The sequence below is a fragment of the Prinia subflava genome, chromosome 7 (assembly GCF_021018805.1).
Source record: "Prinia subflava isolate CZ2003 ecotype Zambia chromosome 7, Cam_Psub_1.2, whole genome shotgun sequence".
Taxonomy (NCBI): domain Eukaryota; kingdom Metazoa; phylum Chordata; class Aves; order Passeriformes; family Cisticolidae; genus Prinia; species Prinia subflava.
In genome coordinates this window covers 36,355,626-36,374,109 of record NC_086253.1, presented here as the reverse complement: position 1 = coordinate 36,374,109, position 18,484 = coordinate 36,355,626, and the positions used below count along the sequence as shown (strand labels likewise).

General features: G+C 40.8%; 1 protein-coding gene across 1 annotated transcript in view; it reads right to left on the bottom strand.

The window, feature by feature from the left end:
- The window catches only part of VEGFC (vascular endothelial growth factor C), a 73,465-nt gene extending 57,892 nt beyond the window's left edge, over positions 1–15,573 (bottom strand). The window contains exon 1 of the mRNA XM_063402173.1: positions 14,902–15,573. Coding sequence (XP_063258243.1) covers positions 14,902–15,045 — 144 coding nt within the window. The 5' untranslated portion in view covers positions 15,046–15,573. The remainder of the gene's footprint in view (positions 1–14,901) is intronic.
- Positions 15,574–18,484: the final 2,911 nt, after the last annotated feature.

Below are 18,484 nucleotides of genomic sequence, written 5' to 3'. Positions count from 1 at the left end.
ACCAAATAAGGTTCAGCATGGAAATCAAAGGCTGAAGTAAGGGAGGTAAGTAGATGCACTTAGGCTTCCCAGATCCCCACATCCAGCCCAATTCTGTAGAGGACCGTACACTGTCCTCCAGATTTGGACAGTACAGCTTCAGGCATTTTCGTTTATCTTTTTAAAGTGCCTAAACAGCAGGTAACGCCAACGAGTATCAGAAGTACATCAGAAAAATAAGTTTTTAACACTAGCATTGTCCAACTTTTGAAAGCTTTATTTTTACTGAAGTAGGTATATATTCATATACTTCATACATTTGTGATTGCAATGTCTGTCAGCGCTACCAGATTTATCTGGTAGAGTGGCAGCAAGACATTGATAATAAATCTTCATATCATACCAAGAGAAAGATTCCTAGACACCAAACTTGAGTCACTGAAAGTTGAAGTTAAAAGTAGAAGACAAATAATATTTATATGTCCTTCTGGTAGTTTAGTTATTTTTACAGAAATTATTTTGGACCACTACCTTCACTCAATATAAATAACTCATCATTAGACGATCTTGCAAATTGTCAGTGCAGGTTTAGCTGCTCATAAACTACATGGAATGCGTTGCAAAAATTAACCTGCTTACAATAACATCATTAACCAGATCACTTTCTCACTACTCAGATCACAACCTAATGTATCTAATCACAAAGAAACCTGAGCTGGAGCTTCATAGTTGCTCCTACGCCATGGTCAGCAGGAAGCACAGCTGACTAGTTAAATTAGCAATCAGTCCAGTATTACTAGCCCTCCCCTTCAATATTGCTGAATCTTATATGTATGTAGGAGAAAAACAAAAACCTTAAACCAGCAATATTAGTTTGGATAATAAGAACCTTATTGCCAACAAAGATTAAATGAAAAAGATAATCTTATTAGAATAATCTGTTCACATTGGTAGTCATGATTCATGAGGATATGTTTGTGAAGCACTGCATCCAGGTACACAACTACTCTTACTTAATTTTGTACACAGTAAAGCAAGATTAGCCACTAGAAGTTATTTATCTGAAATACTCCTAAGTAAACTGTTGCACAGTTCTATAAATTCAGCATAAATCCATGGTGCTACACAAAGGAGTACTTCCCACAACAAGGTTTCCAACACAAGTAGAGGGAGGAGAAAGAACTAGGAGAAGAGGGAGAGGCTGCTGGCTGGAGCACATTTTCTGTCAAATGAAGTAGTCTTATTTACCATAACTGATATGCAACACAGTTACTTGTTATTCACAGATACCACCTTCTTCAACTACTAGGGCTGGACCCAGACAGGTATGATCAATTACACCTTTCTCTCAGTTTTACTTACAGAGCATTTTGGACAACTTAAGTAAAAACACTGCAAATTCAGTATGAAAAATAATTAAATAAAACAATTTGTCCTTCCAAAGTACAGCTCTGTCAAAGTTGGCATGAAATATAGTGACCTTAAAGAGGGTGCTAGAAATTTCTCACACTCTTGAGATCTTTACTGACTAGAATCAGAGAGGTTGTGGGCTTTTCTTCTCTGTTTTCTTTCAATCTCCTAGAAGATCTTGAAGCCATTGCTGCAGCCCAGTTAAAGCACTTGCGTATCAGAGTACGAGGATGCTGTTTGCAAACTAATTTTGATTTTATGAAAGCAGATAGGAGAATTGGTAAGCAGTGGATTAGAGTAGTTCTGCGTGAAATTGAGTTACTTTAATGATTACAAAAATCATTAATTGCATTTTTCTTTCATTTATTAATTCTATTTTTCTACTAAGATTGCTACTGAGGTATCAGTGCAAGTTTTGTAAGATAAGCAATTAATTTCACATCTTAGTAAGACTTTGCATTTACTTTTAATTCTTCAATACTGCCCTAACTCAAAGTGAAACGAAAATTCCCATTCTGATTAAACTAATTAGCTAATGAACACTACGCACTCTAGCTCAGATTAAGCTTTTTTAATAATTTCCTCATTAGGCAGTTTGAAGGTAAAAAAGATATATATAGTTACGACAAAAATTTAAGTCTTTACAAGAATACGTTAAATAGTCTAAGTTACGGGCTTTATGATAATGCACGTACCAAGGGTTTTGAGGAAGGAAAGAACAAAATCAAAGGTAAATACAATTGTAATTGTTTTCACACCTCTAATAAAATATGCATAACAATAACAGAAATCAATAGCTTGGCACAAATATGAAGAAATATTTAGAATTAAAAATGTTGTCATTATCCAGAAGAACTTCAGTTTTATTCAATACATCACTTGTTAGATAATATCTCTCTTATAACAAAAAGGATTTAAACAAACATGCTTCTATAGGACCTTTGGCAAGATGCATAAATTCCTCAAATAAAGCAGAACATGGTATTTTCTAGCGAGGCAGAAGAAAAAATGTCCCAATACCACAATTCAGAAGGAACCAGCACTTCAAGGATTAAAAAAAAAAAAACAAAAAGCAAACCCTAACCCTTGATGACTTAGTCTTGTTCAGAAGACTACAGATGTTTCTAAGGGGGTAACACTCAATGTCTGCTAAAGCTCACATTATATAATCTTTATCTGGAGGGCTTCTCTTAATTCCCTTATCGTCTCCCACCTCCTAGAACATGGGAATAGAAAATTAAGGGAAATTTGTGACCCAACTCCACCTTCTTCCTCTAAATAACCTTGCAAATGTTCCTGTCCTTTTCTATGGAGTAGAGCATCAAGAGAAAGAAAGGGTCTCTTGGATTGCCCCTGTACTCAGCACTGCACTACTGTTCATCAAATTGCATTTGGAAGATGGAATTTCCTACAAATAAATCCATAATAAGGGTTTCAGGCACCATAAACACCTCAAAAGATCTATAGATTTTAATTCTGACCTACAGGGAAAATACTTCCCCAAGCTGGCAAAGCCACAAGCAGACAGCAACTAAAGAGACACCACTTGTGTAACAAAGGTCTAAAGATGAAAATAAAATCAGTCTCTTAACCAAGAGGGTGAGAGAAATCTGACAATGCACCCAGTCACTCTGACTGGCCAAAATATAAGACTAATGAAATTTCTATTTGATTGAAATACAGAATGAAATAATTAAGTGACACATTTATGTTTCTTCTTTAGTTTGGTCTTCAAAAATTTAAGACATATATCCCAGATCCTCAAATTAGATGCCTTTATTTTTTTCCCTCTAGTGCTAAATGTAACACACAAGTTTCAAATTATAAATGTTAATAATATTAATCATTATTAACTTTAGAATAAGTCTTTACACACATTGCAAATGAACAAATCAAAGCAACTCCACTGCCCCCAAACCAGCACCATTCTGGTATGATGTAGCTGAGAATCTACAAACTGCTCATAGAATCTTCAGAATGAAAACAGACCACACCCATGGAGAAAATATCCTTAAAGAAATAGTGAAGAGGCAGAGGCATGTCTTCTAATATCCTCAATCCAACAACTGTGGATGTTAGGTGAGTAGGAGGGGAGGAAACCACAGAAAATTATTAAGTCCAAATATTCTCCTTAAACAGAAGAGCACATGCTGCTGACATGACAAAGGTCACTTGCCTTGGCAAACCATTAGTTTGCCTCTGTGGGGTATCTCCTATATTCTTATGCTTAAGGCTAGGCTTGACATTTACCTAAAAATTTGCAAGCATGGGCAGGTTTTAAATTTGCTTGATCATATGCACCTAATTAGTGCACATAACCAAGCCCTCACAAATCTTGCCTGACAGTAACATCTTATTGTTAGCAGGCATAAACAGCCTTTGGAAGACTGCTGACATATTTCACAGATCACACTGAGACCACATCTCATTTTTAAAGAAAAATCATTAAGGACATTAAATATATAGCTCATGGTTTATAACTCAAAAGATAGCTAGTTCCATTAAATCTCTCACTGCGCACATGTGGCAGGCAGAAAAACACATTAAAAGCATAATGAACACAAAAGTTTAAATAATCATACATCATCTTGAAACAGGCCCCTAAGAACAGCTTTTATGTGAATTTTTAGGAAGTAGTAATAACTATGAAATGCCTTCCCCCATCCTGTTTTTCAGTATAAATATGGGTAGTTCTTTAAAGGAGGCATTTTAATCATACTCATGCCTGACATGTTACAAAATACTGGCATATCAAGACACACTTAAAACAAATACACATGTGGAATTATTAGGAAAAAGAACAAAACGTCATTGTGTCCCTGCACACATCTGTTGTGTCTCACACATGTAATCTCGTGCGCACTCTTGGCTCTCACCTCTCCTTGTTCTGCTGTCTTAAAAAGCATTAGGAAAGTATGAATTCAGGTGATCAAAGGTAAAGAACAGTTTCATTTCAAAAAAGCAGGTTACATAAGTGAAAGATCTTTAGCCTGAAAAAGAACGGTGGAGAGGGGAACTCAATAAAACCACAAGTGGCATGGTCAGAATTACTCCCTGTCTTGGCCAGAGGAGGGACCCTGGAAGTTTCATATGTAATCAGCAGGTGTCAGAACCAATGTGCTTGCTTGTCTTGAGCCCTTGTTTAGTTGTTTTTAAATTTACTATTATATATAGTAAACAGAACATCCACTTAAAGGCATACTTGTTGAACAGCATTGATGTGAAAAGCTTCTGTGGGCTTAATGAGCACCTGGAGAAAATTCAACTGAAAGCTGTTAAAGAAATCGAAATAACACACATACACACCACCATTTAAGACAAGTAAGTTCACAAGCTGCTGCCAACAGCCTGTCAGCATGTAGTGACACTTTCCATTTCTTTGCTCAGAAGGAGGTTGTCAGCTAGATCCTGCAATTTGGCAAGGTCTTGGATGGTAAGGCCATAAAATAAAAAGAAAAGAAGGCCAGCCAAAGAAACTAAGAGGTACTGGAAGACCAGAAGAGTGCCCTTAGCCAGGTGCATGTTGCCATGGTTGCCCTTTCACAAACATGATGAGTCTGGGGATCCTGCTAATACCTGCTGATGGATTTTCTAACCAAAGTCCCCAGCTGGCCAAGGAGTGAGCAGCAGGTACACACTGACACACCAGATATTTCTCCTGAATGTGGTCTGTGGGATGCAAAGGTGAAGGAACAAACTGGAATAGAAATCTCCCAAGCCATTTCCATGAGGTGGTTCGAGGACAAATCAGCTGTATGTTGAGCAACAAGCTCCCTACAGGTGAATCAATCAGGGCAGCTGACATGAAGAGTAAAAAAAACCTTTTTGGGGCAGGACTCATTGGGTACTGTCTACTTGCAGAAATAGACATGGCCATGGCTAAAGGGCAGCCTTCAACCTGGGAAGGAACTGGGGAGAAGGGTGTGTCAGGGGGAAGACGTGACAGATCATTTCTCATCATGTACTGTGTGTTAGGTTTCAAACATCACTCTCCAATCATCCTCTGCCACATCAGTGGGACACGGTGTGCACACTCAGTGGCTATGCAGCATGGGCTCTCCAACCAGATTGTTGAGAATGGCATACACGGCTGATCAGGCATTTTGTCTGACCAGCTACAGATATTCTTCTACTCTTATGTGACTTCAATAGTCCATATATAGAGGATAAGCCAACTAATCATGGAGTAAGGCAGCAACTTACAAGCTCAAAGTAAATACAGAGATCATCCATCTGTCATATGGAGATGAGGATTTGAAAATTTCATTAATTTTCTGAAACTGCTAGCTAAAATATTCCAAGAGTTTCATTACTACAAAGAGCCTTTTTATGCTGTTAATCCAGATTAGTAGTGACTGTTCAATTTAGAGTTTGCCTATATCTTTAGTTCTACCTGATGCAATAGAACAGCCTAATTTTCCCTTCCTTTGAAGCATGGCCCTGGCCTCTGAAAATTCTTCTCTGCTCCTTCACCAACTTCCTGTTCCAAATTCATGGTTCATTGTGCTTTTACTGCTTTACAGACCATCCACAGACATTTCAAAAAGGAAAGGACTTCAGAGCTCCTCTACAGATTTTTACTTCTTTATGTGTTTTAGTGATTTGATCACCTGCTGGCCCAGCCACATGGAGAAATAACAAAATCATTAATCTTAAAGGACTTCACAATTTTCATAACCGATAATCAGAGAGAAATCAGCAGCTCTTCTTGGATAAGAAAAATAAAAGTGATTTTACACAAAACGCTTCACAACTTTTAGTTGTACAGGCTGCCCTTCATCTGACTTGAGCAGCACAATCTTGGAGAGAACCATAACTGTAGGTAGCCCTTTACCAAACAATTTGCCACTCTAAGGTGGCCTGATCTCAGTCTGAGTCCAGCTGTTAATTTAAACTACCTCCCTCAGCACACAAACACTGAACCCCTCCCAAGAGGGGACATTCTCACGTGTCCAGTGCTATTAAGGTGGCATTCCTGGCAGCTGAAACAAATGGCACTGAGGTAGTCAAGAGCTGCCCACCTGCTGGGCTCTGCTGAGCCACAAAAGCAGCCCAGAGCACTCTAAACCACGGGTTCAAAAAAGTTCTCATACCTCAGGGTGCGCCTGGGAACACAAGGCAGAAAGCACAAACAGCATCACTGATACTCCAGTAAGTGAGGAGACTCGGAGAATTTGATTTTGAGCCTCTTCCGTTGTCTGGCAGTTTAGATTACACTAAACTTTACAAAGGAGACATGCAAATACCAACTGTATTGGGCCTCACATCAGTGGGACTTTTAGCAGCTAACTATATTCTCCTGAATGCTGTTTCTGGTGGGCTGCACAACAAGATTCTTGGTGTTTTTAAAGGAACCAACATTTTGCCCTTCTCTAATCAGCCAGAAAAACATCTAATTGGGAAGTCAAAGTAATTGTCCTTCCTTGAAAAAAAAATTCTCCATACTTACCAAATCTACTGTGCAAGCCTGCTTATTAAGAAGACTGTCTCATTTCCTCCAAATCACAGAATATTTCAGTACTAATGAATTAAAGGAAGTAGAACTAAAAAAATATCCTTGTGACAAAGGCATACTGAATGCATAACATGAATATTTTGACATTTATTAGGTCAAATTAAATAAAGTAAATTATTGTATTTGTACTGCAGCAGCACTTTGCCCATTATGCAAGATGTGCTGGAGAGTGGGTGGGGTGAAGAGGAAGTCCTAAGCTCTGTTTTAATTTGGAAACATCTGCCCCTAGGAAAGGGACGAATATCAATAAGACATCATCTTGCAAGTTTATTTTGTATTTTCCTTTCACAGTTAATTGCACTGCTGATCTAAACATAAGCAGCAATTCTATAAAAATTACACAATTATTTCCACCAAGACTCTTGATATTATTACTTTTGCAGGCAAATTATGTTCCTGTCAAGTCCATCTGTGGGTAGTCACAAATAGGTAGAACTGGAATGACTGAAGTTCCTTATTTTTAAGAAGAAACAGGAGTAGTGTATTCTAAGTAACAGTGACTGTGCAGTTCAGCAGATTCTCTCCTCAGCAGCACACCAAACAAAGAATTATCCTTTTAGCAGTACAAAATACAAGCACTGTCTTTGAATTCCAGTGAAACCTACTATTATGGTATCCCCATAGTCTCCAACTCACTGCAGTCACAAAGCTGTCGCATAGCATGTAACACCTCACAGTTGTTAGTCAAGAGGAATGGCAGGCCAAGACTGGTAAATTCACAGGGCTCCAAAGGTAACATTTTAAAAGAAAATAGATTATTAACAAAACTTAAGAAACAAACCCCAAAACAAACAAACAAACACCACCAAAAAAACCCCACCAAAACCATTTCAGAATTACTTCCAATGCTTGAGACAAAAATAGCCTTTTTTTTTTTCCTTAGGGAACAAAGAAAACCAAAGAGACTTTAGCTTAAGCAAACTGGAGAGTTTACCCACCAGCTCTAACTTTCTCTCTCCCCCTCTGAAACAAATATACCCATGAAACAAACTAACTAGCCCTCCAAACATTTAATTGTCTACACAAACATGAGTAGGTCAAGAGCAGATAAGGTGTACAGCTTCACTTGGCCAATTTTTCTCTTGGCTCTAAATATTGTACTGATGCCACAAATACATTCTGGACAGCTGGAGCAGTTCACCACAAATGCATTTGGCCAGCTGAATTTGGCAGTTGAAGTAAGTTGAAGGACAACAACAGTAGTTTTGCTTCTTTTTAAACAATCTCAAACAGAATATAATATTTCAGTTGGAAGACACCTTCACCAATCATCCAGTCCAGCTGCCTGACCACTTCAGGACTGACCAAAAGATAGAGAATGTTTTTACAGGCATTGTTCAAATGCCTCCAAAATACTGACAGGCTCAAGAAGATTGTTCCAGTGTTTGATCATCCTCCTAGTAAAGCAATGCTTCCTTATGTCCAGTCTAAACTCCCACTGGTGCAGATTTAACCATTCCCATGCATCCAACCACTGCACCTGAGGGAGAAGGGATCAGCACCTCTCTCTCAACTTCCTCTCTCCAGAAAGCTGAGAGCAGTGAGGTCACCCCTCAGACTCCTCTCCAAGCTAGATGGACAGAGTCCTCAGCTGCTCTTCATAGGACATTCCTTTCAGTCGTGTCACCAACTTTGTTGCCCTCCTCTGGCTGCATCCAAGGACCTTCACATCCTTCTTGAATTCTAGGGCTCAGAACTGCACACAGAACTCAGGGTGAGGCCACAATAACGCTTAATACACAGGAGAGCAGGGTATCTACTGTTTCTAAAAATCTTTAGAAATATTAGAAGTTTCCACACATTCTTGTGGGGTGTTGGGGGAGTTAGTCTGGGTTATCCTTGGGGAAAAATATTAAGAAATACCCAATTGTTGCACCTGTTCTCAGAAGCTATCCCTTCCCTTAATTCCTCTCTTCTCTCTTTTTCAACAGAACACAACTATTGAGTAAGGAAAGTCAAAGAATAACAGTGTAAAGGATTTTGTTCTTCATGATTCCTGGAATTACTTATTTCTCAGTGCTGCCACAAGAAGGTAGGAGAAGTAACACAGGTGATGTCACACTTGACACCAGAAATATATGTGTCATTTTCTCCCCAGCAGCCTTCTGGCATCGTCTTCCAAGAACTGTCCAGTCCTTTGCCAGAATTTTCCCTCGTCCAGTATAAAAGTCCTGCTCAGTTCAGTAAGGAAAAGATATTAAACGCCTTCAACAGTTTTTAAGCCGCATTCTCATGGTCAAGCTATCAGAAAGCTGTCACTAGTAGGCAAAGTCATTATGTGAACAGTATGAAGTAATACAGAGTTTAGGGTGACAGCAGTGTCAGGTAACTAATGTCATTAACTTCCCCAAGCAATCATTTTTCATTGAAGTTAACCATAATCAAGATCCCAAAAGTTAGCTGCAGATGATGTATGGCCTTAATAATGACATGAAGAATGATTCCACGCTCATCTACACTCAGTAAAGATTGTAATACAGTCAAAATACAGCAACTACTATTATTTTTTTCCTTCTTCTTATCAGAGGTTTTCCCCCATGTTTTTCCTCCTACCACAAAGAACACCATTTCTCTTGGTTACTTTGCTAAAAAGGAGCTTCCTACTAGAGTATCTATTCCTTCCACTGGCAACTGCAGTCTCTAAATACTTGTAAGGAATTATAGCTATCTTAGACAAATCAGGAAATGTCAAAAGAAAAACCAACAAACTATTACAGAGCTAAAGGGATTAACTTATGATGATTACAATGGAAGAATAGAAGAATAAATGACCTACAGTGTAGCTATTTCCTAACTAAAGTCTGAAATGCATCAAAGAGGGAGAGCAACACAAATATTGTCACCAAAAGAACTTCTGCAGACAGATAAATACAAAACAAGACAAACAAGTTGACAAATTCAACAAACAATTGTCCATGCTCCCATAATAAATAAATAATAAAAAATAATAGAATCCAACATTTAAATTAAAATTCTGGCACAATTTATGCAGCCATTAGTGTCTTTGAAGTAGATACACATTTACATGAAGGGGAATTTGGTATTATATTATCACTCTGAATAGAACCAAGTGAAATTTAAACAGTAATATACATTTACCATACATAAGGAAAACAATCATACCTGTCCTACTCACAAGGCAAAATTCAGTACTTTACTAAACAAAACTCCTTAAGAACTCAGTCTTAGATATTCCAAGCAAGATTGTCCCTTGAAAGTTGCAAGCTCTTTCATATCACATTCTACAAACAGCTGTAACATATTTTTTTTACATTAAACAGGATATTACATTTGATAGGAAACCAGTGTGACTTTAATTGGATTCCCTTTTTTTCCAAGGATTTTTTAATGAATCACTGACCACATTCAAAAAAGCAGCAGCTGCACACAAGGCTCTCAACAGACTTTCTATCCTGGATGCAGGGTATCAATGGAAGAATATTATTACCATCCCCCTCAGCTACAACAGTCTGAAGTCTAAGTCCTGGTTTATTTTTACTAAAATAAGTGGATACACACCCTTGAAAAACAGGCAAGACTTTGAATACACACAACCTAAGTGAGCATAAAAATAATACTTTTGATGGGATGCTTCTGAATGCCATTAAACACCGCAGTTAAAATGACCTCCACATTTTTTTTATAACCTTCATAAATGCATGGGATTGCTGCTGACAAACAGCTGAAGTCCCTCCCAGGCACACCAGCATGCTTACACTAGACACCCAGGAATGCACTCCAAGAACTAGAAAGTGCAGTAAGCTCTTTGAGCTTAGTACTGTACTTTACTCACACAAAAGGCTAGATCAAAGTTTAATATCTATGTTTGCAGAAGCATTGCTTAGTCTGTAAAATAATTGCTACCAGTGTTCATCCTGTGGCATCTGCTACAAATAACGCTTCTAAAAAAACAGCATCTTTTTGTGTTCATGTGTCTGAAAAGAGAGTGGCTACACACATACACACAAGAAAGCAGACTAAACAGCAGCAGCAGGGAAAAATAACATTCTCCCTACATGCTCAATCTAGCACTGCTTAGGTATGAAGAGTGAGGTGTGTGCTTGTTTTCAGAACAGACAAGACAGCCCCATCTCTCACATGAGCATGGAACACAGAGTAAGGCATTTGATAAACTTACAGGTGACCATAAAATTGATGGGCGTGAGATTATGGCCATGGAAATACAGTGACAGCAGGAATCCCTAGAAACTGGCACGCTGCTTTTCCTCACATTCCCACTAACTAACAGTATTTATACTCTGTTAGCTGTCGACGAGCAGCACTGTATGACTAGGTCGGATTTGGAATAACTTTATAGTAACAAAATTAAAAACGTGTATCTCAGGTAGCATCCAAGAAAAATGAAGCTCAAGCAAGTGCATGTATGTACATTGCAAAAAAACCCAAATCACAGAATCACAGCACAAACTATTCTGTACTTTATTGCTGTCTGTGTAGAGAGTCCCAATGAAATTTTCAGGGATGCACTTTAGAAGAGGCAAATACATTTTCATTTGCTATTGCCATTCTACTACAAAACTAAGAATGTTTGCATAAATATAGTTTTAAACCTTTTCAAACTACATGGGACAATCGACCACTATGGCTTTTGCATAATCACATAATTCTAAAGACTATGCAACAAAATGATTGTGTAGCTATGGCAAACTCTGCCAACTGTGTGGTTTCATTCCAGGTATTGTTACCATAATAAGCTATTGTTACCTCATTGCCATTAATGAAGTCTAGGTACATGCTACTGCTACACCTTCATTTCAATAACCTAAGAAGTTTAATTCCTGCACAGAATGCCCACATAGTTCCTTCAGTTCATTTTTAAACTTCCAACAAACAAAAAAAAGTAATTATTTATTTCTTTTAAATAATACGCTCCCAGGTGGACAGCGAATACTCATTCCATGTTCCCTATTCAAAATTACCTAAAGAACAAAAGCCAGAGACCAAATATATTATGAGACTTATTAAAACAATCAAAGACAGCAGAAGGAGCTAAAGTTTCAAGCCACCGGTGTGGCAAACAGCTCACCCTCCCCTTGCTGCAGCTGCTCCGAGCATCCCTGCGGGGCGGCGGGTCCCTGCCATACGGCGTGCAACCTGGGGCAGGAGGGCTGATCCCCCGGGCCTGCCTGGAGCAGAGAGGCAACTGAAGCACCAGGCTGCCGCCCGCAACAAGCCACCCAGGCGGAGAGAGGGGCCGGGGCCGCCCGCCCTCCTGCCCCGCCGGGAGGGGCGGGGTGCGGCTGCCAGGGGGTCAGCTCGTCGGGACAACCCCCTGGGCTGCAGGAAATCCGCAAGAGGTGATTTACGGGCAGGGCTCATTCCCGTCCCACTGAGCGGGCAGTTCAGCTGGGAAGTATTAATCTGGTTTCTGAAGGCTTGTTAAATAACGAACTCTACCCTTAGGCTGGAAGAAAAAAAAAAAAAAAAAAAGAAAAAAAAAAGTACGGGTGGGGGATAGTAGTGGAGAGGGATGAGGCAGTGTTGCACAAGCTTATCAGTGCCCACTTGCTGCAGAACATGCCCTTGCAAGAGCTGTGTAAGAAGAATTACTACTATTTATATCTGTAACACTTCCAAGTTGGTGCATATCTCTAGACAAGTTTAATACATGAAAATTATCTGCTTAAAAAACACAATACCCCTATTTTCTGGCCAGCTTTTCCTCATATGTTACAGGAGCCTCAACTTCATTCACACTTTTTGAAATGTTTTCTAAAGGTAAAGCTCTTAAAATAGGAGTGGAGAGAGAGAAATAAATATATTGTATAAAGAGCTGACCCAAAAGCCTGCATGACCCGCACTTAGGCTCAGTTTAACACGCAGCAGCATGGCATCTTGATGGGAAGTAAAAGCATAACACTTATAAACTCCTTTGAAGGTAATGAAGTTCAAGCAGATGACTTTATATTGACAACGCAATCATCTTTTCTTTGAAACAATTATTTGCAGTTTACTTATTTAATCCTTTTATAATTAAGATATTCATCATAGAAACAAATATGTGCAGTACTCACTCACTGAAACAGTTCCAGCAAAAGCAACAAACTCACAACTTAAGACTTCCAAGGTAACTAAGTCTGCTTGGACCCAGAATCTCTCCCTAGTTACTACTCAGCAGTAGTCAGGCACAAAAACGTTTTCCTATTAATGTAATCACTTAACACATGCTATCCCACTCCCTGGTCTCTTGACCTTTCCTTCCTTTGGTTTGTTCACAGTTCCTCTTTTTCCAGGGAGCACTTGCACTTATACACAATGCACTACAGTGGCAGCTCCCAAAGACGTTGAGGTTTTTTCACGAAACAGAGTAACTTTCCACACCATCTGCACGGGAACAGAAAGCATCACTGAGGAGAGTACCTTCACTATCAGCTGTTCTACCTCAGCAGTCTAAGTACACAAAATGTGCTGTGCTCCAGTTTAGATTCTTTCTACCTTTCCAGCATAAGCTATTCTGAGGCTTTACAACTCAAATGCCAGTTTCACCCAGTAAATAACTGACCTACAGTCATGGGTTGGAAGGAGTTGAGGTATTTTTACCCTCCACTAAGTTTTGACTTTTTTTTTCTTTTTAATTTTTATAAATAGTCCAAGTGCTAAGAGTGGCTAGCTGAATTGATTTTGTGTTCCTACTTTTAAATACTTAAGTATGAAAAACACTTTACAGACTTTTAAGCAATATGATCACTGGTAGCATATTAGCACTCAGGATATTGCCATATTAGGCATTCAGCTGTAGTTAAAATATTTTAAGAGAGACTATAGTATAATCAGTAAACTTTTCCATGCAGATTACTATTTGAAAAGTATGAAAGAATGACTTCTGTGTACAATGTACGGTCTACAACAGTTTGCATACCTGAAGTGCAGCTAATGCATACTATCAAAACTTTACTTCCCACATAGTTACAGTAAAATCTCACAAACTTTTAATCAGTAAAGCAAACAGCATAGGGGGAGAAAAAAATTCAGAATATTAGTTTAAATTGTAATCCACACAACTCCCTCTCTGACCCGTACTGAAATGAATAATGAATGAGCTAAGTCATGATTGCTTTCAATAAGTATGTCAGAAATCTTCAAAACAATGAGATGAGGGTAAGACAGACATCAAAGGTGTTCCTAACAATGCCACACGCTTATACAACCACATACTATGCTTTTTTTTTTTTTTTTTTTTTTTTTTTTTTTTTTTTTTTTTTTTTTGGCATCAGCATACCAGGAACTGCATAACCGCAAGTACCAAAGGTACTTGAGTTTTATATTACGAAACTTAATATGCAAACAAAAATTAACCGAGAATTTTAAGTATTTGTGTCTGGAATCTGAGAATTTCAGGCCAACGTTCACCATGCGTCTGGGCAGAACTAAGGTTTTCAGACTGGAGTGTCACCTTACACCTCCCATCAACTCTGTCACGCAGCAGCAGCTCGCGCAAACCGTCAGTAACTCCAAGAGACTTTTCAACAAATGGAAAGTCTAGGGGTTTGTTGTCATCGTCCTCCCACGCCTCCCGTGCCCAGCCGCTCCCCTGAGCGGTTCTCAGCCCGCCCTCCCTCGGCGCTCCCCGCGCAGGACCCCGCTCGGAGGCGCCTGCGGGGCCGCCCGGGCTGCCAGGGCCGGCACCAGCCGCAGCCCCAGGGCCGCTGCCACGGCGGAGCCGGGGCCGGACCGCTCCCGCCGGGCAGTGCCCGCTCCACGGCAGGAGCGCAGCCCGGGGGCTGCCGCTGCTCATCAGGTGTTTCGCGTCTCTCTGTAAACGCAGGTGTCTCTCGTGCAGCCTACCCTCCAGCAACCCCGAAAACTCAGACACTTCTAAAAAAATTCCTTCCTCACACTTTTAAGGAACCCCCCACTTCAAAAGGCTTCTCCCACATCTTTTCCTTGGTGCAATTCCCAAGCTGTCCGTTCGAAGGGACTCGCAGCCGCATGCCCAGAGGAGCGAGCTGGCATCTACAGCGGGGGCACGGGCTCACCTTTGCCTCCCCCGCGTCGGGCTCCTCCTCGTAGTAGCCCTGGCCGGACTCGTAGGCGGCGGCAGCGGCCGGCTGCCGGGGTCCCAGGAGCACGGAGCCGGCAGCCAGGCAGCAGCTCAGGGAGAGCACCTCCAGCAAGTGCATGGTGCAGGGATGGCAGAGCGGGCGCGGAGCGCGGCCGCGGGGCACTCGGAGGAATGCAGCCGAAATTATGAGGCTCCTTTTCCTCTCCCCCGCTTCTCTCGCTGTCCTCTCCCCCCTCCCTCCCCTCACAATATCCAAGGCAGTAAAATCCGTGGGATGGAGAAGATGCGGTAGCAGCAGATCCTAGGCGCCTGCAGGGGAGTTCCCAACTTTCCCAGCCGCTTTGCAAATTCTCACCAAAGTTATCCAGAGTTTGCCAGGTAAAAAACCCACCAGGAAACCGGACATCCGAGGCTGCGCTCACTCAGGAGCAGGGGAGGTGGAAAACGCAGAGAGGAGGAGGAGGAGGAGGAGGAGGGAAAGGAAGGGAAGGAGAGAGAGAGCCAGGGAGCAGCAGAGCGGGACCGAGCGCCCGCTCGCTCCCGGGCAGACCCCTTGGCGCGGGCCGGGCCGGGGGCTCGGTGCGGGGGTCCCGCTCCGCCGGCTGTGCGGACGCCTGTCAGCGGTGGCGCGGCCGGGGGCTGCGCGGCGCCTGGGGCTGCGCGGCAGCGGCGGCGGCCGCGCATGGCGAAAGCGCCCTCTGCCTGCGCCTCTGCGCGCCGAGAGGGGCCGGCGGCCGCCTTCCTCCTCCTCCGCCGCCGCCTCTGCCTCCTCCTCCAGCCGCCGCTGCCGCGGCGGCGCCGCCGGCCGCTGGCGCCCCGGGGAGCGGTCGCCCCGCACCGCGGGCAAGAGGCCGCCCGGGGCGCGCCGCGGCCCTGCCGGGAGGGGGAGGCGAACGCGCCCGGTGCCTCAGAGCTGGGCTCGTCCAGCCCCGAGCTTCGGGGGATGAAGCTCAGGGCAGGTCCCAGCCGCGAGGAAAAAGCAAAGCGCCCGGCTCATTTAACTTGGCTCGGGAGCCAAGGGGTGAAGTTCGGTAAAACTCACACAAAGAAATCATCCAAGAAAATTTTTGTGAATCCTAATCAGCGACTTGTTGAGTAGTGTTGGCAGCTTCACTTAAGACAGTATGCAGCTATTTTTGCCTGCAGAAGAAAAGATTTAGCCGTGTTAGAAACAGCCATCCAAAGAGCGCCGTAATTATTTGTAGCCTTCCTATCAATGACATTCTGGAGCCGTCTTCGAAGAGAAGTAACAGCCCATTCAGAGCCCTAAATAAAACTGAGTACAAATCCTGTGTTCCAGTTACACTGTGATTAAACGTTTTAAAAGAATGCACATTGCTATCAAAGTAACACTCTACAGCCTGCTCAAATCTCAGCTATGCAACAGGAAAACGTTATATTCCCTATAGTCTTAAATTTTGCTTAATTATTGAACCTTATGTAAATATTTTAAAAGCTTTTAATTTCTTTTCTGCATCGCTTGTGTACATCTTTTGGTAATTAGACTGTATGGGAAATAACTGTGGGGGCAGATCCCTGACTGCCTTGATTAGATGCTGGCAGTCTGTTCATGTTACACTGTTCTTATTCTTTGCGAATCCCATTATGTTACTGTTCTGGGAGTTATACATAAAGGTGTCTCTATCAGGCTCTCAGGTACTTTTTGGGGTTTTTTTGATTTATTTGTTATAATTTCCAAGTTGGTATTCCAGCATGCTGCTGCACAAATATTTTGATGCTAGAAAGTAATCACTTCATTTGTGACCAGAATGAAATCTAAAGTTTTAATGGAGCTGTATTTTAAGAGGTTGTATAGTCATTAGAAAATTATTGAAGCACTAACTTTTTCTAAATACTTTCAAGATGGAGTAAAGCAATGAAATAAAGACAGGGGTAGAAGCTAAGCAGAACAGCTATGAAGATACAAAATAGCATACATAAATTAAAAAGACCATTGTTCTTCACTGGACCCTTACAGTGCTTCAGATCAAAGCGCGAGACTAAAACCTAAAGAGAACATAGTCCAGGATGCAAAATCCATCTAAATAGAAATACAGCATTACTGATTTGAGTTTAAACATATTAAAAATCTTTCAAAAGTACCACAAACTGATACAGAGAAGAAGTTCTTTTGCAGCACTTTACTAAAACCTGACTGACAAATTATGCACAGATAATATTATTTCAATAAGTGAGCGCTGTGCAAGGAGAAGCCGCGTAACTAAATCACAAAACAGGATGAAACATACCACTCCTGCTGTGCCATCATAATATTAGCTGGCTTCATTATTTATTTCCCCAGTTCTCCAACACTTTCATTCTTCCCCTCACAATTCATAGAACATCCATCATGGGATCAAAGGCTTTTATGTAATAGAGCATTTCCACCAACTGCCCTGTATAGCGAGTTTAAAGTGCCATAATTGAAAGCCAGTAATAGTCATGGTGGCTCAAGTGTCAGTCTAATCAGAGTTTTAACAAATGGTTGAAATCTATGATAGTTTATATGTTCTGTGTACAAACATATTCCATTGGCTCTGGGACACTAAGGTTTTCCTTAATCTAGACTATTTCTCTGCATCCCATAAAAGATGGCTAATTTAAAGGTTTACAAACTAAAATATATTTTGTACTTTTTCCACCACTTAATGGTTATTATTTGTCCTCTTGTTTACAACTTAAGTAGAAATCAGCTTACATGACAATTAATTTAAAATTCTTTGTGACAACTCTGTACACTAACAGTGAGCTGACTTTATAAACACAGATGATTAAAGACATATCCTAATAGTGAAAAGACACAGGTCTGGATCTTACTGTTCTATGTGCTTCAATGACAACAATAGCTACTGTTGAAAAATAAAAACAAATTTTCTATGTCAGAATTAAGATCCTTTCAAATGAATTATTTTAATATTGTTTTAAGAATGAGTTTTAAAAATCCAGGCCCCGATCCCTGATTCAAGTTGGTGTAATGTACATCTGCCAAGAATGTTCTTCTCCTGTATCTAGAAATACCCAGTGTGTTCCTTGCAGATACATACTGCTTCTGAAACACGGATGCATTTCAATGCCTGTTTCCTATCTGTTTGTTAGCAGTGTGAAAACTCACTGCAAGAAATGTGAGCTGAGAGTGGGGAATAGAAGAGAGTTAAGAGCAGCAAGAAAAATCCGTAGCATGCTTTCATAATGAGGTTCACTTGCTTAATGTAGAAATAAATGCTAACAAATGTTTTCTTTTCACAGAACATAATTTCCATTATCTTTATGTTTAAATAATTGTGTTTGGTTTAAAGCAATCTCCTTTTATTTTCCTATTAAACAGACAGACAGAGGCATACTCAAGAGTTAAAATCAAATACCACCGTTTGTTTTTGTTTTAATAAACCTTATTCTACTGGTAAGTTCCAATGGAATTTATGTTTAATGTAAATCTCAAAGGTAGAAAATATTGCTTCCTGTGTGCAGAAACTCAAAAGACTGTGGAAGTGCCATTCTGGAGTCATCCCAAAAGATGAAGGCACTAAGTAAGCTTCCTTAGTTCCTTTACAGATGGG